This window comes from Neodiprion virginianus, chromosome 7 (genome assembly GCF_021901495.1).
Source record: "Neodiprion virginianus isolate iyNeoVirg1 chromosome 7, iyNeoVirg1.1, whole genome shotgun sequence".
Lineage (NCBI taxonomy): Eukaryota > Metazoa > Arthropoda > Insecta > Hymenoptera > Diprionidae > Neodiprion > Neodiprion virginianus.
This window is the reverse complement of record NC_060883.1, coordinates 18,010,224-18,033,679: the sequence shown is the minus strand read 5'-3', so window position 1 is coordinate 18,033,679 and position 23,456 is coordinate 18,010,224. Positions and strand designations below refer to the sequence as shown.

The window sequence follows — 23,456 nt, the reverse complement described above, 5'->3', positions numbered from 1 at the left end:
ATAACAGTATATAATATAAGTATGTAGTCTTTAAAAATTTCTCATAAATTTAACGTCCAATTGTAAACATATGATTTTCATTTTGTTTCGTAGATAGGCTTATATTTGCACTTTATACTCATCATTCTTTTTTAGTGTGCTTTGCTTGATATCGGTGTTAAATTAAACAGCATGAAACCACTCACATCAGTTATAAGGGAATCTATATCCAAATATTACTATTACTGAGCAAGAATGAAAATTAGTTTTTACAATATTTTCATAACAAAATATTACTATGTTTCATGCTGAAATACAGAATTTTTCCATATATCGCTATTTAGAAAAGGATTGAAACTTTTAAAATTTCTATAATTTGATCCCAAATTTACCATATATGATGCCATAAAAATTATTGGGATGTACTTGAAAGGAGATTAAGCTGTACTCGTTTCTTGTACATGACTTGTTAATGATGTGACAGTAAGTTTTTCTCATATCTTGTGAAAATTTACTGGCGTAAATTTTTCACACAATGATGCAGAAAAATTATTTTTATACTGATATATAAGTTTAGCGTGCGTATAACAATACTGTTCATCATCTGATATTATATTTGACAGTTATAAATAACAGAACGTTTATATAAAGTAATATGAATCGTAAAATTTTTATTTAATAAAATATTACTAATGTCGTGACGGAACAATAAAATCGAGACAACTTGTATCGATCATTACTATCAGCATGGACAGTGTAATTGGCTGAGTTACCGCAAACCATGCAGATATTCACGATGTAAAATTTGTTCGAAATGAAATGACATAATAAAGGAAACTATTAACAAAAGTCTACTCTAATCAGATCTCTTTTGTAGAGAAAAAAAGTGTTTAAATTATAATTTATAGAGAGACAATGTTGTTGAGAGCAAAAAAATAAGATTTAACTTCAAAATTGTAAAAAGAATTGAGTGAATACAAAATATGTAAAAATTATTCCGTATAATATTATTCTCAGTAAATTGAATGTTAATCAATCGGTTCGACAATTAGCAGCAATTATCAAACATCTATAAATTATCACATAATTATAATCTTTGCACGAAGTTATGTAAACTGGAAGTACAGTATTAATTTTCACAGCAGAAAACATATATCCTATGATCAATAAATATTAGGAAAGTGTTCACGATTTTAACATGTATATGCTGTGTACCGATCAACATTTCTGAAGAAACCAAACTTTATACTATAACGCAATATACACTTATTCACTTATTAGGTATACTAAATTACAAATAACAAGTTGCATTGCGGCGAGCAGTTCGCCCTACTGAAAATATTCATGCGTTAAATCGTAAAACGTTACGAAAGAATTCTACATGCAATTTATTACATGATTTGTCTTGTATATTTGATAAAATATATAAAAAAATCACATAATAAATTACAAAAGCACGAATCATCAGATATACTAGACTAAAAATCATATAGTCAACTATATATACATGTAATAAACGACACGCTAAATTTGTTCAAAACATTTCATGATTCGACACATAAATATTTTCAGTAAGGTAGAATGATATCAGATTCAGCATTTAGATTAACGATGGAATGTAAAGTGCCTTTGTATGGCTCGCGCATTCTAGACATCTAAAATACACACATGTACTTCCCTGTGACAAAATACAATTGCCTAAGCACCTAGGTTCAAAGGTATGGCAAGTCGCCAAACATCTGGCTGTGAAATTTTGCGATAACCATACCACGGATATCACCTTGTTAGCTTTATAGTTTAATTCAATTTAATTTAATTTACTAAATGTTACTTTCTTATCTCAAAATAAATTTTCAATGCATATCTAAGTAACAACGACGCGTCATTGTTCTATAAAGTTGGAAGAGCAAGACCTGTAGTGCGTTATAACAGATTTTCTTTTTCTGTTTCTCGCGCCCTGTGATACTTTGCAAAAAATCGCATTCAGAGTGGTTTGCTTTATGACGTTTTAATACTATCTGCAATGATTGACAGAACGATAATGCAGAATGGCGTCTACATGAGTTTCTTCAAAGATGGTGTAATATTCTCATATCTTGGGTTGGATGATTAATGAGAAAATCATTCAAAGTACTAAGATATTGTCTTGTTGTCAACTGGTCAGCAATTTAAGTACGTCTCTGTGTTTGCGGGACGCCTGAATGTTTGAGTAACATTAATATCTATAATTTATATTTGATAAGATTTCTCCACGCTTCCGATTCTTGTACAATACATAAATATTTCATGTTTTTTCTCAACTTTGACTCTGATACACAAATATCTATCTGCGTTTCACAGCTCTGCTAAAAATTCCATTAGACACGGATAGAAACGTACAGATAATGTGATTCTGCGTCTGCTTTTAGTAGATTTTCTGTACGTATCGTGTGCGTCTAACAGAACTTTTACCAGCGAGCTTCAGTGGTTCAAGTGAACATAATTTCTAAAATGAAACTACAAAAAAGTACAAAGTATGAGAAGAAGGCAGAAATTTTTCAGTTTTCAATCTACTAGGTGTTGACATCGCTTAGTGAGAAAACTGCAAGCAAATCCGGTGTTATTGAAGACTCTATTTTGAATTAACTAAGTTGAGGAACTCCTCCCGAGTCTTGGGATCGTTACGAAAAACGCCAAGCATGGTCGATGTTACTGTTTTGCTGTTAATTTTTTGAACTCCTCGCATCACCATGCACATGTGCCTGAAATTTAAAAAAATCACACATTATAGTAACATAACAGGATATCGATATTGCATGCAGCTTACGTTGGACATTCGAATTGAAAATTTCTTTCTGCAAAGCTATGCAGAGAATTTCCATTCACAGAATTATACCCATTTCAGCCAAAAATGTAAAAGTGTTCGTACTGTCGATAAATGCTGTTATTATTTTGTTAATATATAAAAATGTAAGTGTTTTCTCTTCATCTTTCTACAATGCTCAATATCACATCCAAGGTGCTTGAAAACCTTTGTCAAGTTATTTAGACCGAGGTATTTTTCAGAGACAATAATTGTTAAAAAAAAATTTTTAAACCGCTAGCTAAGTCATAAATATTCGTCTGACCTTGAACCTAGTGTTTCTACTTAACGTATAGAGCATATAACAGATGTAATCCAAACGTATACATACATAAATTTGTATGTATCTTTGCATCAGTGAAAGGTAGAATATTGATATCTAGGAGTAAAAAATTCAAACTCACGATGCAAATGGCACAAGATCGTTACGTAATTATTATTTGACATCGTTTTAATTACATGTCTCAAGTATTTGTCGAATTCCAGAGCCTTGTGAAGATGCTTTCTTATAACTTTGGCTCGCTAGCTTTGTTCATACAATTATATTTTTAATTTTTTTTTTTTTTTTTTTTTTTCAGAAAAATTCAAAATTACAACATTAACAAATTGCACCTGAAAATTTTCAGTAAATTTCAAAGGATCTTCGATCGAGCGAGATTTCTGAAGCAGTCGTAATAAAGTAGAATTGATTGAAAAATTCTTAACGTATCGTCAACTTTCGAAGAAAGACAAGCATCCTTTTATAAAAAGTAAAAGAAAAAGAAGTTGGCAACGTGATTTTCCAAAGTGCTTCCCAGATATTATTAAAGGAATAGTATAATTATATTCAGAATTGTATGAAATTATAAAATTATACTGACACTCCTTCGACGACGACTGCAACACCGACAGGTTGTACAGCCTTGGTAACTGCAATTGCAATTTGTTTAGTAAGACGCTCTTGTACTTGAAGTCGTCGACTGAAGATCTCAACAATTCTGTAAATAATATTTGGAACACATGATGAATCATGAAAAACAAAGATAGTGTGAAGGGGAGGGGGGCACGAAAAGAACCGCAGCTATATTGTAACCAGTTCATAGAAAACTACAAGCAATAAAAAAAAAAAATAATAACGGAATAAAAACACCTTTCATGAAGGAAGAAAGTATGTTACCGAACATAACCGAGGCTTCTGGAGCAGAGATCAAAGGTCGAATATAAACTTGATACATTAAATAGAAATTTGAAGACTACAGCAGGGTCGAGTTTCAACAATATTCTTTTTACAGATGCAATTATGCACGCTCAGTGGGCCACGTGAATCATATCCTCCTATTTGAATTTTTTACTTTCGTTGTACACTGCTTCGTGTGTTGATATTTTTATTTTTATTTTTTTTTCCAATGGTTTCTACAAAATTTCTCTTGTTATCTGGAATTTTTTTGTTTTCTTTTTTTTTTTTTTTTATTGCCGACCATGAGATCCTTCAAAGATGCCGTGCCATTTGAAACAGTGACGAACGAGAGTAAAAACCGAATTCGATAAAATACTTCTTCAACGAATATCAGATGGTTGCATTTTTTGTTTTTTTTTTCAATGGTGTGTCATACATATCTCAAATTTTATATCCTTAGAGGTCGCAGTGTTTCCCTTTTTTCTATCTATACGTATAACACGTCTCGTTCATCCTTCTGTACTGGGGTTAATTTTGATAATTTTTAACAACGAGTAAAACAACACGGATCCGTTTACGTTAATGTAATTATGGATAGGAACCCGTAGAATGCGGTAGAAGCTATCGAATATTTTATAATTATATAATTATATAATTTTATTATGGTGGCGTTATTAATATTATATATAATATATAATAATTAAATATATAAAACGTAAAATATTATGGAAGAATTCAGTGTGTAATCTGGTACATGACTTACTTTGTAAGTTCGATAATATATATATATATATATATATTTTCACGTAATGAATTTTATTGAATTTACAAAATGAATCATGTCACAAATTACAGACTGAATTATTCCATAAAATTTTACGGTTTATAAAATAAAGATTTTCAATAGGGTTCTACGGAACAGAATCCGACTCGGTATAATATGAGTAGTAAAACGTAAATATTAACGAATGGAGAGATAAATAGTCCAAGGAACAATCTAAGGTAGCATGGCAGCGACGACAACGACCTTGTCTATCGCTGCACAATTATTTGCGTTGTTCTTGTACAGGTATGCAAGTATATATAAAACAATGTGTGATTGTTTGATACGGATATACACAAGGATGCAGGGTCTCACGTGTCGAGTTACTTTACTCCATATATCTCAAGGTAGAATTTGTATCGGATGGTTTGTATAAACTGCACGGGAAGAGTGAGAGAGAGTGAGAGAGAGAGACACGTGTACCACCTACGTTGGTACATAACACCGTCTGTTTATGCATGCATCTATACATACAATCTTATATAGAGAATTGTGTCCGAACCGCGTGACGACGTGAAAGTCTGAACAATTTATTCCCCGTGCGGTTGTAATTGGCTGCTTCGACATATTTCGCGCTAATGCAATGATATTAACAGTCATACAAGGTCACGTGGATGTGTACGGTAATATACGCATTTGCGAACGTCTGTATATGTGTACATGTGCTATATAATGCAATTTGCAATAATTCTGTCGAAATGACACCGTCCTCAGCTCCTTAGGATGCTAGATTAAAATCTGAAACGAGGGAAAAACCGGTATCATATAACGAGCTGCTACCGCTGCTTCGATAATTGCTGTAGAACATTAACAGTCTACGATTCTACTCGACGCGATCATTCTTGACCGACTAAAATACTGTCCTTGTTACAGTTTTTCACTATTCTACTGTTCAGCGCGGAATAGTTCACGAGAGGAGTGTAACAGAATCGCGGAAATTCCAGCAACGTCGGTCACATTGTATCAAAATTAAATTTTCAATTGCCGAGATGCAGCAAGATGGCGGCTCGTGATGCGCGGGTTAGGCGTAGTTGGATTATTTTTGAAGATCATGTCGCAATTGGATCAGGTAATCATGTAAAAGGTTTCCGAGAAAGAGTGGAAGAAAACAGTTTTATATAACGCAAGCATGTTTAACGCGTTTTTCCATGCGTTTTTTCCGTACACAAGATACAGTTTCTATGACGGTCAAGTGAGTCTGCGAATGTGCATGCGCGGAGTACTGAAAAGACCAGTTTTGAGTCCTCGGGGTTAAAAGTGGTTTTTTCTGTACTGCGCGCATGCGCTGTCACAAAGAAAATTGTCATTGCACGATCCTAAACTCAACTTCATGCTTCGTGAAAAAACGCGTAATATAATCTTGTTAAATGTAGCATCGTGTGCGACCTCCTTGTCAACGATCTTTGCGCCTCGCGTATATGAAATATTCTTCTTCGGCTCACCTACGCCTTATATTGCAAACTTACGCTCGACCCGAAAAGACCGAGTTTGCTTCCTTGTTACACAATTATACTATTCCGGAACTGTATAGACTATAGATTTTTCCTCAATGTCTGGCAAAAAATATCTATACACTGTCGATCGAGACTTTTAGGAAGTAATTTAAATCATGAAATCATATTTAACGCATTTAAAAACCGACATAAATATGTGTCGGTGCTCACTAAGAATTGAGAAATCAAGCTTTAAAAACTTACATTCTGAACGAAATCTTGAAAATAAAAAGCTTGGAGCATATTACTGAAATGCTGGTTTCCGCACTAGCTACTTTGTTTTGACTTATACATTAGTTTGCATCATTCGTCCATCGTTGATCCCTTTCACGCAGAACAAAATCATAATGGCAATTATAGTACGGTCGTCAATTTACTTTCGAGAAATGAATTAAAGGTAAGAATTAAGCCTTCGAAATTCACGTTTGTAATTGCAAGCGTTGCTCGTGTTATTCAATAATCTTCACCCACTAAATTATTGAATTGCATCAACTAAATTAAGGTTTTTAAAATTCCAAGTGGAAATGATCGATATATTGCACTAAAGACAACAACTAATTTTAGTACAACTTAATCATCGAATGAGAAATTAACAAACTACACATTTAAAAACGGTAAGAGAAATACCGATAATGGATGCTGTGCATACCTCGCCAATTTACTAAGTCCAAGAATCTTCTTGGAGGGTAAATAGCCGATTGATACTTTGCCGTAGAAAGGAACGAGGTGGTGCTCGCACATGGAAAACATCTCGATGTCCTTCACGACTACCATCTCGTCGTGATCTTCGTCGAATACGGCGTCGTTGATAACATCTGTAATAAAATAGTTCGTATCATAAGTATTACATAAGTTGGCCGATTGATTGTACACAAAGCGAATAACGTACATAAACTGAAATACTCTGATCTTAAGTAAATTCAATGTTTGTTCTTTCTTTTTAGCAATGAATAAAAACTTGTATCGTAATTTAGTTACCTACACGTGTAATATGTTTGCTCAATAAACGTATTTCTGTTCGGATGAGCAAGCAATTTATCATAAGTCGAGGCTATGTGTGTATAATGTACACTCTCTTAATCCTGTGCCTGATAGAATAAGAAACGGGAAAAAAGAGGAAAGGAAAAAGAACGTGTATTTACAACAATTTCCAAGCTTTCGTTTCAAAATAAGCGAGGATTATTTTTATACGTTACGACAAAGATATGCAAACACAATTGAAAGGACTTGTAAAACGTTCCTCCCATTTTTTACGCGTTCGTCATAAAGCGAAAGAAGAATATTTCACTGTAAGAACGAAAACATTCTTATTCTATAAAATTCATTAAAAGTATGAGTGCCGTTAATCGAAGATGACGTAGATATCAGAAGCGGACAGATATATGAAGCACACGTCGATCCATTAAAATAAAGGCTTAATTCTCTTTTCACGAAGTTCGTTAGTCGTTACAGTGGTCGTTACTCGCGTAAAATCACAGAATTTCTCTGAATCACGGGGAGGATAACGAGAAGGATGGATGGGATTTATTCGTTATTGACCTACTTTAGGAGGATGCTATAGGTCAGTCTTTACCGACGGAGTAAAATGTCACGGATTTCGTGTCTTGCTAAAGCCTATAATACGCATGGATGGCTGACGTAAAAGTGCCTCAGATAGCGTAATTCTAAATATTTGAGTGTTAAATAAGAATACACGAAAACCATTTTTCATGCGCGAGCAACGCTGAAAAATGTATTCCTAAAAATGTAATGGATTTTGAGAAGAACATTTTTTTCTATATTTATGTTCGAAATCACGCGAAGTCTCGCGCTAGCTGAAACTTTTTCGAATCGACTATCAATAAGCACCATAAGCACTGACAATATTCAAAAAGTGGCATTTTGCTCGATCGGTAAAGACTGACTATATTTCAGAAAATTGCTTAGGGTTGGAAATTTTATGTGCATAAGAAGCAGTGATAAAAAGCAACCCTATATCCTCAATATATCATCTCCACCTATCTCCAGTGTCTTCAATGGCTTTCGCTGTGCTTTGTACACGTAGGTATGAGTCTGCTGATTTCCAACCCTCGTTGCCACGGCAACCCTTAACTGGAAACTCTGACGCCCTAAGGAAACGCTGTGATTCGACTGAAGTTTGGCAACATCGTGTTGATCGTAATTAGTCTTTTTTTTTTTGTTTTTTACCGACCGAGTAAAATTCACTCATTACAGCTATTGACAAAAGCGTTTGTTTTACGCGCAACAATAATGTCAGAAGACGTCGTAAACCTTTAATTGAGTTGCTTCTCATTGTACGGAACACATTTTCTGGCCGTTATTCTCGCATATTGTGAAGGAAAAAAGCTTAAGGATATTTTTGTTCAGGATTTTACATAGAATTGCACTACTTGCCGCATTGCTACAATAAAAATAAGTGACACTTTAGCCGATCGTAATTTACAGTATCCTCATTCCGTGAATTATTTTGAAACGTTTTTCGTTTTCGAAACTTTGGTGTTTAGATTCAATATACTTGTACAATATTATGTAAAATGTTCTGCACGTGCGGAATGCGAACCGGTAACAAGCGATTTAACAAAAGAAATAAAGAGAGCGAGAGGGAGACGCGGAGAGAAATGGGAGTGGAATAAATCGGGTATAAGGGTCTTGGAAAACGGCGTGGGAGGGTAGAGCTTTCATAGCGAAGTGCTCGTGACGGGATTTCATGCTCTGAGATTTTCTCCGGTTCAGAAGCGTAGAATCTTGCAAAAAGAAAAGGTTGCGGGTCAAGTGAATGAAAAGGGTGATTAAGCGTGCATGCATGTATATGCACTCGATTTTTACATCACTGTGAGAATTTTAATGTTCTAAACTTTTTGAAAAGCAAAAATAAAGGAACAGCCATGACATAGCAACAAAACACTGGAAAAATAAATTGGAAGCAGTTTGAATTGTACTATGATTGGAGTAAACATGTTCCTGAAAATTTTACAAAATAACTTTTCGATATTCTAAAAATGTTCGCTACTCAATGGAAGGACAAAAATTCGCGCGTATATTGGAATTTTCACTTTGCAATGTGTCATCTGGTGGAAAAAAGATCAGACTAATCCAACGAGGCTGAGAGCTGATCGTTGACCGTGTTTTTCGGGTGTGGATATAAGAACAGATATATTATTGATTATATTTAAATAATTTGTGCGACACGAGTAATTTGAAACCCCAAGAATTACGATTTGCCTCCGTCAAAATGAAAAAAATTTAGGTTATGTCGTGATACAATGGCGCCGACAACTATAATCTGGGGTAATGAGGAGACGTTTCAATAATAGTAGGTAATACTTATGTAGTGAATTAAAATGCCGATAATGACAAAATTATCGATCCCAAGATGATCGTCACCGATTACACCGTAACAAAAATATTTGAAATCATGTGAATGTTCAATATATGATAGGACTTTTGTAATGTAAAATATTACGATGTTTTACCACTAATAGGGTGACAAAATTTAGGTACGACCTACGCCATTGGATTCGGGACTCGCAATAGGAGGAGAGAGGCAGGCTACTTAGCAGATAAGCGAAGCTTTCTGCCCCGTTCTCCACTCCCCCTTCATTGCAGACTTCGAAGAGCGAAAAATTTATTCGAGAATATTATAAAGCGAGATTCCTTCCAAGGATTTTTTCCCGTTCTAGTCTGTACAAAATGCCACTTGTGGCTTGGACTGATGCATAAAAAATGCTAACATAATTAACATGAAGTACAGGTGTAATGTAAACAAGAAAAAAGCACATTTTTATAATTCTATAAGAACTAGAAAAAAGAATAACCTCTCCAAGTACTTTTACGAATTTCAGACTTTTTTACAAAGTTGATTCGCAAAAGGATTTTCGAAAGCTGGAAAAAAATTATTAGGTAATCGAACATTTTTTGACCATATAACGGATATCAATAAAAAGAAACTTGAATTTCAAATATTCGTTACAAATAAGTTTGTCATGTTCGCGATGAAAAGATTGACGAAAAGCTAAACCGTGTTCCCGCTTTTGAAAATAATATTTGTTTCATCCGTAGTTCCGAATTAAATAGAAGTAAAAGGAAAAAAAATGAAATGTATCAACAATAAGGAAATTCTCTCGAATCTTTAATTTTGATCGTTGATTCAAAACACTTCAATTATTTATTTGTAAGACCAAATAGAAAATAATAAAATCTTTATTCGTCGTCGTCCTCGTTGTTACTGACGTATAGTAATTCCAATATATATATATACATTATATACGTATTAAAATGCGTAACTAACGTTAAAGAAAAATTTACAATTATATCGTCCTTGTTTGGTGAGAGTTTTTCTGTTCATCCTGTATTTGTAATACAATGAAAATAATCACGGGCAAGTATTTTATAGTAATCACCTTGTACTAAATTCCACACAACAGAGGTACACGAAAACAAAACAATGGTACATAAATAATTTTATTAACCTTCGTGAAAATATCCTTTTTTCCTACGAGAATTATCATAATTTATATTCAGAGAAACTCAGAACAAAAATTTAGCAAAATTTATTCCAACATTACCTCTACAAATCATACGCTTCTATCAATAATTAAAAGATAAAAATCTTCCTTCAAACGGTATAGTTGGAGAAATTTATTGTAATCATTTGTAATTATTTAAAAATAAATAGCGACCAAAAAAGACTTACAATGAGAATATTTTACGTCAGTAAAAATTTGACAAATAATTGCCCCAAGTAAAATATGATTCAGTCTGGATTTCTTTTAAAGTTCGTCGCGCGATTTTAAACCAAGGTGAATATCTTTAAACAGAAATTTCTTCGTGGCAAAATTCACTAGGTGACAATTTTAAGATCAAGCTTAAAATTTCTACCAACTTACCTTTTAAACTTTGATCATATCCCTTGGTGAAAAACAACATGGCTTTAGCGGCTCTTTCAGGTGTTTTAAGGAGACCCTGGCGTTCAGGATCCTCTCCGAGTGAGCTGAGAAGAAGTTTGTAACTCCTGGACATTTCTGGTAACAGATCTTCTCTGGTTGGCGGTCGATGATCGAGCTCCAAGTCGTGATGAAACGTGCATTTCTCGTGTCCTGCGTAAAAATTCAATCCACACAATAACGAATCGTCATTTTTTCAACCCCTTCGAAATTATTTCTATCATTCTTTTTCACTCGCCAGAGAAAACAAAGTAAAAATACTGGATTGGCTTTGCGGTAAGTGAAAATCGTTTAAAACTTAATTGATATAAAAATTGACAAGTGAAGCTCATTTTGACGAAATTTGTTAAACACTTTGAGAAAAAAATTAATTGAACAAATTGTTGTGGAAAACAGTTCCGTTTACGTTGTTTCTTTTTATACATATACACATACACATACTTTTTTTGAAAAATTTAAAAAGATGGTGATCTTCCGCAATCGAGTAAATAATAATCTCAGCTTGCGTCAGAAGTAGAAAGAGAGAGAGAGAGAGAGAGAGAAATCTTTACACATCCTAGATCATAATATGTAGCATAATAATACATGATGAAAGACGCGTATGATTTATCAGGGCGGAATCACGGATAACAGTGATTAGTCTCGGTATAAATTAATTACGAAATCACTTAGTCTTTTTCATTATATATGCGTTTGTTTGCGTATCGCTTTTTTTTTTTTATACACATCAGCAATTCAGTTATACGTTAATAAACGCCTGTGCATACGTTCAATTCTTATCGTATAGGCGATAGTCGCGCGGCGAACCCCGTCGTTAAATAAAAACAAACTTTTTGCCCAGTAAAGATAAAATATTGGCTCCAAAATTTTGTTTACATCATTAATTATCTACTAGCATTATGAAATACTTCTCGTATGCACCTTAAAATATTATTATATAAAATATTATTATATATTCTCCGAAGAAGAAATTATGCATTTTCTACAATTTTTATCCAGTTTTTTTATTTATTAATTTTTTTTTTTTTATGTCTTTTCTTGAAATACTTTTACTCTTTCGTCCGTAGAACATCAATTTAGTATTTCGTATATACGTACAACTTATAATTCATTTTTGTATCCTACAAGTTTGACGATTATTCATCTTTGTTTGGATACGCGAAGATGAAAGAAAAAAAAAAGAGCACACAGTCAAGGCCTCATAAAATTATACATATATGTTTACAATAACTGTGCGTACGGTAAACTGATGAGCGAATATCCACATGTTAATGGATGTTATACCTCGAATAATTCATGCCCTTTTAAATATTATGTCGAAAGAGTAAAATCCAAAGCGTCCGACTGTTATGTTATATTTGTATTTATTATTATTATTAGTGTACTTTGTTCACGTGTAATCGGGTCAAACAAATGTCGGCAATGTAAGGAAGTTAAAATTATGCCGGCTTTTAAACATTCGTTTCGGTTAATATTATGCATTATATCAATAATTTAGTGCAGTTAAACGATTTACTTTATTGCGAATCTTATAATAAGATATAATTCGCGATCGACAATTATCATATAAAGCTTCATAAATTGTAAAGTAAAATAAAAGAATTAATTCCGCTGGTATAACATGAAGCTGAAGTTGGTGACGTTATCACGATGAATTATGTTTCGGAAAAATAGTTATTTCACAATTGCGGGATTGTAAGAAATGCAATAAATCATAATAAGACAAAACGTATTCACATTTTGAAAACTGAACCACTTCAAAGTCACTATAAACTTGCAAAATAGTAATTTTTCCCGCCAATGTTCCGTTGCGTTAACGTTACTAACTTCAGTCTCATTATAACATGAGGCTGCAGTTATTAACGTCACTGTAGGAATTTACGTTTCTAAAAGATCGTTATTTGACAATTGTAGGAATGCAGTAAATCATAATAAGACAAAACGTATTCATATTTTGAAAAGTGAACCACTTCAAAGTCACTATAAACTTGCAAGATAGTCATTTTTCCCCCAACGCTCCGTTGCGTTAACGTTGCCAACTTCAGGTTTTTTATAACATGAGGCTGCAGTCAGTAACGTTACTGTAATGATTTACGTTTCTAAAAAATAGTTGTTTCACAACTGTAGGAATGCAGTAAATCATAATAAGACAAAACGTGTTCACATTTTGAAAACTGAACCACTTCAAAGTCACTAAAAACTTGCAAAATAGTAATTTTTCCCCCCAATGTTTGAATTAACGTTATTAACACTTCAGACTCATCATGACTGCGAGTTCAATTTGTCATTCCATCGATTCAAATGAATTTAGTAAAATCAAACGTCTCTTTCTTCAATATATGAAAAATAATGATCAATTGATCGATCGATGTCCGATAAATATTATATAAACGCGAGTAACTTTTTCCAAAAAATTACATAACTCATTATTACAGATAGAAGATACGAATTTCTAATTGCGCAGGTTACCATTTTCACTTATACATACGTGTTACTATTCTTTTCGATTACGGTCACTCGCACTATATTTTCTCGATTTACCATAATTCGATATTGTTGCAGCGATAAATGAGCTAATAAAAAAATTAAATTATTCAACATTGTTGCGTGATAATAATGAAAAAAATATAGTATCGTCATTTATAATATACTATGTACATATACATAATCACGCTAAACAATAGTAACAAATACTGTATCGAACAATATTCCAACCGTTACATTGTCCAACGAATCGCGTTTTTTTTTTTTTTTTTTTTTTTTTTTTTTTTTTTTTTTTTTTTATACGAGCACTATTTCAAGCAACCTTATAATCTATATCAAAAAATTAAAAAAAAAAAAAAACGAACATCCCAGTTACAAATATAAAAAACCCTGACAATTATAACACAATTACACGTATCCTTTTTTCCTTAATTTTTTTTTTTTTTTCGTTTCTCGCGTATATTCGCGTCGCGATTATCGGCGGGGTTCAACGTCTGCTCGTGAAATTTTTACCTGGAGTTGTCGAGGTCCTCGGCGTTCGAGGTGTTCCCGGTATATCGAGTTCGGAATCTTCGACATTCTCGTTCCACGAGACTGTCCTAAGCGGTCCCGGCTTTTTGACAATATTATTCTGCTGCATGTTGTTATCGTTTTGTTGTACGGCTCTTTCATTATAGATGGCTACCTCGCTCTCCCCTGCGCCTCCGTTCGCCGCGCATTGATTGTTAACACCGTTCATCGTCTCTCCCCTATCTGCGTACGTACAATATTTTATATGTTATACACGATTACACGACCGCGATTTATTCCTATAGTATATGATTATTATCTTTGTACTCTCGTTTGACGAATTTCAACGTAAATAAATTTTTCACGTGAATTTTGATTTTTCTTTTTTTTCTTCTGTTTTTTACTTTTACTTTTACTCTTTCTTCTTCCAATCCTCGGACAGCTCTAATTCACCGCGTGTTTTATTTTTTTTTCTTTTTTTTTACACACTCGAAATATTTTTTTCAAACTCAGGGATAACTATGATAGGTACATGTATATAGAACGGTACAATTAGTTATTCATCACAGATTCAAACAAGTGCCGTGTGCTGCAGTTATGTTTCTCATTCAAATTTCTTGAATAAAGATAATAACAATGATAATGAATTACGGTTGTAAAAAATTGAATGTCCGTTATAATGATATAACTTTAATTCGAAGATAATTAGTTTATTATTACATATCACGCGCATATAGAAATTTAGTGTACATAATACACGTGCATACTTGATTCTATTTAACTTTTTTAAATTCTGTGTATTTGTAGAATTTGTACGATTAAATCTTGTTACTTTGATTACCTCATAAGCCTTGGTAAAGAATAATTAATCACAATAACAGTATGAATTGTCAAACGATTTATAAAAAAAAAAAAAAAGAAAGAGATAGTCCGATTGAAAGGATAAACCAGTTCAAAAATTTTTATAAAAAACGAGAGCCGATCGAATGTCGAATTGTCGGTGGAAAAAAATGGAAATCGAACGAAAATTGAAATGATTAAAAGTAAGATCGTAAGGATCGGAACGTAATGTTCCTCGTTCGACTGCCGCGGTGCGACTGGCCTGCCGTCACTGGCTACTCATATTCTATATACTCGCTTTTACTACCGTGCACAGCTGCCCAGTAGATACAGGCTGCGAAAGAGAACCGCAACGCGGCGACGCGACGCAGCGCGAATTCAGAAATCGCTGCAGGGTGGGGCGATTTTGAAACAGGCCATTGTTGCCTTCGGAATTTAAAAGGGCCCTAACACCAAAATGTAAAAAAAAAAATACCGTCTTAAATAGGTGTATTTTTTTGAGGACAAATCGGAGAAGCGAGAAAAATAATTTACTGTGTTTCGCAAATTTCGAATTAAGAGACTTTTAAATTATGAGGGGAAATTTTTTACCCTTCCTAAAAAGAAAAATTTGCGAGATAACACGAGCTGAGCTGATGTTTGTTCTACTGACATTCCAATAATTTTGGGTCAAAGAATGCGGTGAATTTGATCGTTACAAAAATTCTATCATTACTATCTTTCAATCTGAAGATATTGGTAAAAGTTTGAATAATTTTCTATCAAATGATATTTCAAAAGTAACGGAGACACCAACTCCTGATTTTTTACACACGAATTATATGCTATATGCTTCGTCTTTTGTTTACCATAGAAAGAATCGTCAACTTAGATGTGAAGTCGTACTCCAAATTCATAGATAATACTAAATTCCCCATGAGAAAAAAGTTTAGGGTACGAATCGATATCCAAGGTGAGGGTTTTTTCAGTGAGGGTATATACGTCTTTTTCCTGACAGGTAATAAAATTTCGCTTGGTAATTAACGGTATAGTAATATTCAATAATCGATTAACCTTTCGGCTAACCTGTTTTTGATCCGAATCGAAATGCGAGTTTGATTCTATACAAGTTACGTGACAATGACCGGTGATGACAGCTGTCGTAAGATATCGGGAGTAATTGTTACATAATTCGCATAGAATCGAACTCACATTTTGTTTCGGACCAAAAACAAGTTAGCCGTAAAGTTAAGGAGTTAATGAATGTTTATACTCTACACCGAATCCTAGGCAAGGGGAATTACTCATTATGTTCAGGTTCGGCACCGTATTTTGCCGCCACATTATCCCGATGAATAACTGGATCTGATGACAGGTTCTACTCTTAGTTGCCTCATTGCCACAGTTCTTTGTCCGAATTCGATTATTCATAATTTTCCACATTGCGTAATATTCGGGTTATTTTGACAAATAATGTTTGACGATTGACCGTGATGTGATACGATGCTTCCCTCATGGAAAAAACTCCAACTTGGTTGTAAATTCGTACCCCCAAGTCATAGATAATGTTCATTTCCCATAAGAAAAAAGTTAGGTGTACGAATTACACCCAAGTTGGGGTTTTTTTTTCCGTGAGGGTCAACCTGAACATGAAGTGTAACTCCGGTTGCCTGCTTCAGGCGCACGGATCGTTCCGCTGTTAGAAAAATTCACGATACATTTTATGGTTATTGCAACATTCAAATGGATTTGTTTCGTTGTCAAGTTGTTCAATTGACTGCTGAATCAACATCACTTATTTACCGTAATAGTTACGAAAAAATGTGCATACGAGTGACCTGCACGATGAAAAAAATTGTATCACATACCAGATATTCTTGTTACAGCTAAATAACTCAGTTTCATTCGTATCCCCATAAATTAGAATTGCGAAATCACACGAACGAATAAGGACGTTATTTGTAATACTTGGTACGATAACTCGAATTTTTAAACCTCTGGAAATATCTATAACGCAGATTGCGGTTCTGGCTGTAACTAATTGCAGTCAGCTTTTTTTCGGTTTTTTATTGGAAATACCTTTTTGAACATGCTGTATAATGTAGCGAGGGCATGCCTAACGCAGCGTCATAATTGCACGATGAGGTTGCTCGCGGGCCGGAAATTCCCCGATTTCTCTGCCTTGACTCCGCGGGGAAAATAACTCAGTGAATTCATGTGTAAAGCGTTTATAAATCACCTGAATTAACAAGAATCAACTGGATTAATGCAAAATAAATAAATCAACGAGAGTTGACTGAAGTAATGAGAATTAACAGAGAAATTACTGAATTATAAGAAATTAACTCAAGTTGATTTTCAATTAGTTTGGATTCGTGCCGGAACAATCTGTTTATAGAGAAAAAAATATTGAATTCGAACCAAAAAGTTGAGTTGAATTTATGAAAGAAATCAATTCGAATTAACGAGAAATAAAAAAAATGGGTCGAAATTTTTTGTAAACACTTGAATTTGAATGAATCATCGAGAATTATCGAGAAAAACATTGAAGTTCATAAATTGAAATGAATCAAGTTGAATTGGAAAAATTTATCTAAATTAATAAAAATTAATTTGAAATAGGTTGAATCAGATCAATTAATTCAAATTAATTCAACACATCAAATTATTGCGTCACTCAAATCTCGAGTTATTTCCCCTTCGCTTGACTCGAATGGAAAAATCAGCTCACATCACCTACGTCAGTTGTACAGACGTCTGCGGAATTACCGAGAATATGTGTAGGAAGATCATAATCGAATAGCCGACAGTTATACCTATGCGTACAAACACACACAATGTAAAGAGTAATCACGGAAAATCCATGCACCATCGTAATTGCCACCTTGCAAACTTTCGTACTCTGTTTATAATAGTTGAGAATATTATTAGAAACATTTTACCTACGGCAATTACTCGTCGGAATCACGATAAACGAATTGTATTTTTTGGATTTCTCTGATTCATTGTTTATGTATTCGTGTATTCGTCTTTCATTTGTTTGTGTAATCATGAATTTCAAAAACTGTCAAATATGCTCAGCACGACCAAATCATATTTAATTATACGCGACGTTCTTTGTTGTATTTTCGAATTTTTATCGGCTCAACGAGATTAAAATCAAGTCTTTAAGCTTTTACAGTTCACCACCATTTTACACATTATTAGCCATGAACGCTAATCTCAGCTTCTATTTTAGGAAATTTCTTGAAAATTCGACTACACCATTGATCATTGAAAAGTTAGTTTTTCCACTAATGTATACTGGCATTCGAGGCTCAATTAATGTCTAAGTAAGTGAGTCATTCCATTTTTCATAGATAAGATTGGATGGTCTTAAATGATACCTATTTTTAGGATTTTTTTTTTTATAGAAAATGAAAATACTTAGAGCAATTTCATTTTAAAGGCTGTATTATTTATATTTTCAATAGGTATGATTTTATACCGTTCAAGTTTTACCCCCCCTTCGGGTACTTATCGAGTAATCTGCAGTTTTCACAAAAGTATTAAATCCAAACAAGCAAGCCAATTAACTGAATGTTAAAAAAATTGCATTTTTTCTTATCCTTTGATTTTGTCACAGTTTCAAGCCTTGAGAATGTTTTTGCAATTTTTTTTTCTTTTAATCTTCGAAAACTCACCACATTAAGAAAATTCTCGAAATAGTAAAACGGCCAAGCATTTATTCAATCTTTTGGTTACATGTAACCGAAATCTTGAAAAATGTTTCGACCAATTTCAAAACAGGTCATCATTGTTGTTCCGTCCTATCTATTCAATGTGATCCGTTGAATAACGATTATCCTGCGTGTTCCAATTGCGCAAACTAGGGTAACAATTCTACGGACGATTAGGTATTTAAAATCTATAATATAGTATCCATTGTTATATTTAGGTATATGTAATTATATTATACTAGAAAGAAATTTATAAACACGTGAACAATACGAATAAACCTGCATCGTACCGAATACGCTGTATAGAACCTTGGATTCAGTTATAATATACAAGGTTGTCAGGAAGAGAATGATAATTCCGAGAGACAAAACTGTATAAACAAGACAGTGGAGCTGAACGAGCTCCGTGAGCGATACACAACGAACGATATTATCGATCGTAAACTAAATTGGTCGATAATACGAGTAAGAAATTATAAGCGAAACGGAGTAAAACGGAGCTGCTTATACAAGAAACGCTGCGTGTAATTGTTGCAACAAATAATATGCCTAGCTTCGTTTTGTGTGACGTTTTTTTTTTTTTGTACCTCTTCGCAAAACCGTCAAGGTAAATTGCAGTTCTTTTTCAATCTTTACTATTACGATCTAATTCTGCAGTAACGGTTTTTCTTCGTCAGTTTGTCTTTTCTTCTTTTCCTTCACTTTTTGCACCTTATATTCCCAAGTCTCTAATTGCCTTGCTCGCAATTACGGCTGACATTAGTGATTTAAATATTTGAAGTATGACGAAATCATCTGAGTGATTTCATAGGTATGTTATTATACCGCTATAATAACATGACTGGGCAGACTTTTTTTTAAACCAATCAATATTGATTTATTATTGGTGTATTTGTGGTTATTTTTATTACTTTGTATTTTCTACTGAGGAAGTAGTTATAAACAATTATAGATTGCAATCGAACGTCAATCAAGTGTCAATATGGATATCCGTGTACTCTTAATTTGAAACTTGAATAAAGTGTTGCCTATATCTGTACAGAGATTCAAAAAAAAAAAATCAATAAAAAAAATAAAAATATACGTGTTTTTATAGCTATAGAATAAAATCGTTCTATTTTTCGTATTCAGAATTCATTTCTGATAGTAACCTTTGAGAAAATAATTTAGAAACTGATCGACCAACCGATCTATTCTCCTTTGAAGTCAAGAGCGCAGTTTTCCCTGTTCTCGTTAAAGGCCCATATCGTAGGATGATTAATCGAGAATAACCTTAGTTTGCAGAAATTATGGTAAACCGCACGTCACTCTTGTGAATATAGTAAATACTACGCGCGTAACGATTGACGTGCGTTAATGAGACATATCATCAAGCTTCCAGGATAACTTCGATGGGTATATTATAAGGTAATTTCGGGTGATTTTCCTCGATCCAAGAGAACTTAAAGTAGACAGAATTGCATAAGCAACCTCGGTGTTCCTGTTAATTAAAATAATCAAACTATGAACCTATGATAAATCGAAGGAGTAAAAATGTTTACAACATTTAGGTCCGAAATTTGTATAGTTTTTCTTCAATTCTTTGATTTGACTATCATTATTATCAGTATTATACGAGGAGGAAGAAAAAAAGATTGTGAAACGGTAAACCGCACTTTTATCCCACATATATTAGTGAATAAGCCTTTCCTTGGGTTTTTTTTTTTATTCAATATTTCTTAGTATTTAATAGAAATTCTGTTTTTATCCCCGAAAATTTTGACAAGTAAGGAAAATGGATTATCTGTTCAGTTTCATATTATTTTCAACGTGAATGAATTGTAGGAAAAGGAGTGAAGGTTCATAACGACATTCTCTCGATTTGTTCACCATTGATAAAGTAGCAATCAGTGACAAACGTACACTAAACGCCTGACGTTATGCAATTGGCGTGACAAAACAAAAAAGGAATTGCCGATGCTCAAGGCGTCGCGCGTTTAAAATTTTGATACTTAGTTGAGCTAATTACCGACAAATCCATACTTATATTTAGCACAAATCGAAGGACTACGGCTAGACCTTCGGATGAAATGATGTGCAATATCGAAATAATTTCGTGCGTGGATTAAATCGGACCGGAGACAGAGTTACGTTATTTTCGTGACACTGATAATTCTGCGGGATCGATACGGGGGCGCTTGCGAAATATCAGCGCGGCTAATTGAACGAGGCTAAAACTCGACAAGGCTTCCACTTGATGAAAAGGAAGCGAGGCTGTTGATTAACTGCGAAGTATCTCGTGCGAATAAATTGCGCAACCAGGTTGATCGACTTTTGATTTATATACCTACAAATACATAGGTATACAATCTATTTACATGCACATGTTACTCAATCCCGAAAACTTAGCGTTTCCGATTTAGTCGAATAATTTATTTACTTATTTTATTACTTTTTAGCATCCTGCAACTACACCATACCGTTCGGGTGTAGAAACGTTTTGCCAATGATACGCTGCAAATTCATACAATTTTTTCCATCTTGATATAATTATGTTGTAGATTATGATTAACATTATTATTCCAGATCAACGACGATTGTTGTGGTAGACTAATATACACTGACATGCTATACAATCGCCCGAGGCCGGGATTAATCGGATTCCAAAAAAATTATTCGGCACTCAATGGAGTTCAAGGGAGAGTAAATCAATTTTAAACGTTGCAGACGGTGACGGCAATAAATCGTTGACCTTGTCTGAAGTACACCTATCTACGAATTGTTCTGCGATCTCGGATCGATTGTTTTCACACCGGATTATATTTTTGTGTAACACATTTTATCACGGTGGTGCATTTTACCTATGAACAGATGTAATCCTTTAGTCACCTTCGTCAGCTGACTATTCACAAATTGTCGAATAATTTGATCTTTTTCAAAATTCAAAGCTTCACAGCTTTGCTTGATTCACATTTACACTCGTTTTCTATTTTTTCAATCATTTATCAATAAGGATGAAAAACCGACCTACCTATAATCTGTAATACGTGTTTAAAACGTTGAAAAATAATTCCCGCCAAGCAATCTACGTCTTAATCTCGGTTAAACAATTTTGAAGTTCATCCCCTACGTTGTGTATAACTTTTAAGCTACTGCGACAAAATTGCAGTCCAAGTTTCGAAATCCATGGAAACGCATTTTTCAGTTTCACGTTATTATAATATTTCAAATTGTTTCGAGGATGAAATAGCGCATATACGAAATCTTGACATAACTTGACTTTTATTGTTTCCAGTCCATTTTCCGGGATTTAGATCCGAGTATTCGACATCAATAAAATTACGCGTCTCGGACTTCGTTAGTAATCCCCCCCCCCCCCCCCCCCAAACGCCCAAATAAACATTGGACTTTAACAAATTACGGATCTCAGTAATATTTGACATTGATTCGGAAGAATAATTGTTTTTTAAACAATTATAAATCATAATAAATATCGATCATTCGATTATTTAGTCGACGAGTATTTTCTGGGAGATTTTCCCGAGTACATATATAAAAAAGAGTTCACCTACTCACCGTTTCCATTACTGAGAACGCAGAGACACCGGCTTTTTCCATTTTCCGTACCGTTCTCTCGGTTGTTGGACTCCTTCTGATCCTTCATGATTAGAGTTGCACCGCGTCTTCGGCCTGGAATTCGGAGTCGCAACGAAAAGATATGATAAAAACAAAAAAAAAAAGATATAGGAACAAGTGTGTTCAGAAACTGGCGATTTATTTATTTATTTTTTCTATTTGTCGGCAAGTGTAAACTTCGTTATATTGCCGACGCTTGGAGGTGACTGTTTGTACTGTCTCTCAAGCGAAATAAGAACGAGAAGTAAGCTTGGATTGTGGAACTCCCCAGGCTTATATATACGGCGGCTCTGTACGATTGCAATTTCGCGTCAGAATCTATGCTCGGTCTGCCTGGGACCCGATATAGACGCAACCTCCAGCATCCCTCGGTGTAAAACTCTCACCGAAGCGACGGTGACTATAATAGCTAAAACCCGTCTATTCACGGTCATCGGGTCTCGAGCGTTGCCCCAAAAGTCGTCAATGAAATTTTCGGGTCCGAAAAATTAATTTGAAAAAGCCTTATTTTAGGGGAGAAAATTTGGCAACACCAAAATGCGCTCGCGTGATTAAAGAGAAAATGAGTAGTTTAATTGAAATAAAAGTAAATAAAAGCCGGAAGAAACTCGAACAATTACAGGTGCATTATCGGTTTCGAAAAATCGGCCTTCTGTAATTATTGTAGCTTTTGCGGTCGTTATACGCCGTATACAACTCCTGCAGATATAAATAGTGAGATTGAATATAACCAATGTTCGAAAAGAGCAAATTCGAAGATGATTTGAATTTTACTGTTCCTTGGGACGGTTATCTTCGATCTGCCATTTCGAATGTCCCAATTTTCAGGTCCGATTTGTAATTAGCGGCTTTATTGCATCCTACATTCGTACTACAGGCGTCATACTTCTGTTTGCCACTTTTTGTGTTTCACAATCTTGTTAACGGATTCTATATTGGTAAATTCAGAATTGTGGATCATATACCGGGGTTTTTTTTGGTGAGTCTTAAATTGTTACTCGACGCCAACGGATAGGCAACCGATGATACATAATGTATACGTCAAGTATAAAATATTGCCTATCTGCTGGCCT

General features: G+C 34.0%; 1 protein-coding gene across 2 annotated transcripts; it reads right to left on the bottom strand.

Annotated features, from left to right (window-relative positions):
- Window positions 1-625: 625 nt before the first annotated feature.
- LOC124308546 (GTP cyclohydrolase 1) lies at window positions 626-22,633 on the bottom strand. Of its 2 annotated transcripts, none has more exons than XM_046771353.1 (6): window positions 22,324-22,633; window positions 14,234-14,473; window positions 11,180-11,389; window positions 6,943-7,108; window positions 3,682-3,798; window positions 626-2,720 (listed from the first exon to the last, which is right to left on the bottom strand). In XM_046771353.1, exons 1-6 carry the CDS (start codon window positions 22,409-22,411, stop codon window positions 2,591-2,593), a joined length of 951 nt encoding a protein of 316 aa, XP_046627309.1. In that variant the 5' UTR covers window positions 22,412-22,633; the 3' UTR covers window positions 626-2,590. The 2 variants fall into 2 exon arrangements, with proteins under 2 accessions (XP_046627309.1, XP_046627310.1); XM_046771354.1 differs by lacking the exon at window positions 22,324-22,633 and adding an exon at window positions 15,072-15,327.
- Window positions 22,634-23,456: the final 823 nt, after the last annotated feature.

Excerpts from the sequence above, each read along its gene's own strand:
- LOC124308546 (XM_046771353.1), bottom strand. The coding sequence starts at position 22,411 with ATGAAGGATCAGAAGGAGTCCAACAACCGAGAGAACGGTACGGAAAAT. Across the intron at positions 14,474-22,323 it reads CGTTCTCAGTAATGGAAACG|ATAGGGGAGAGACGATGAAC; the intron begins GTGAGTAGGTGA and ends GTACGTACGCAG. Across the intron at positions 3,799-6,942 it reads GGACTTAGTAAATTGGCGAG|AATTGTTGAGATCTTCAGTC; the intron begins GTATGCACAGCA and ends TATTATTTACAG.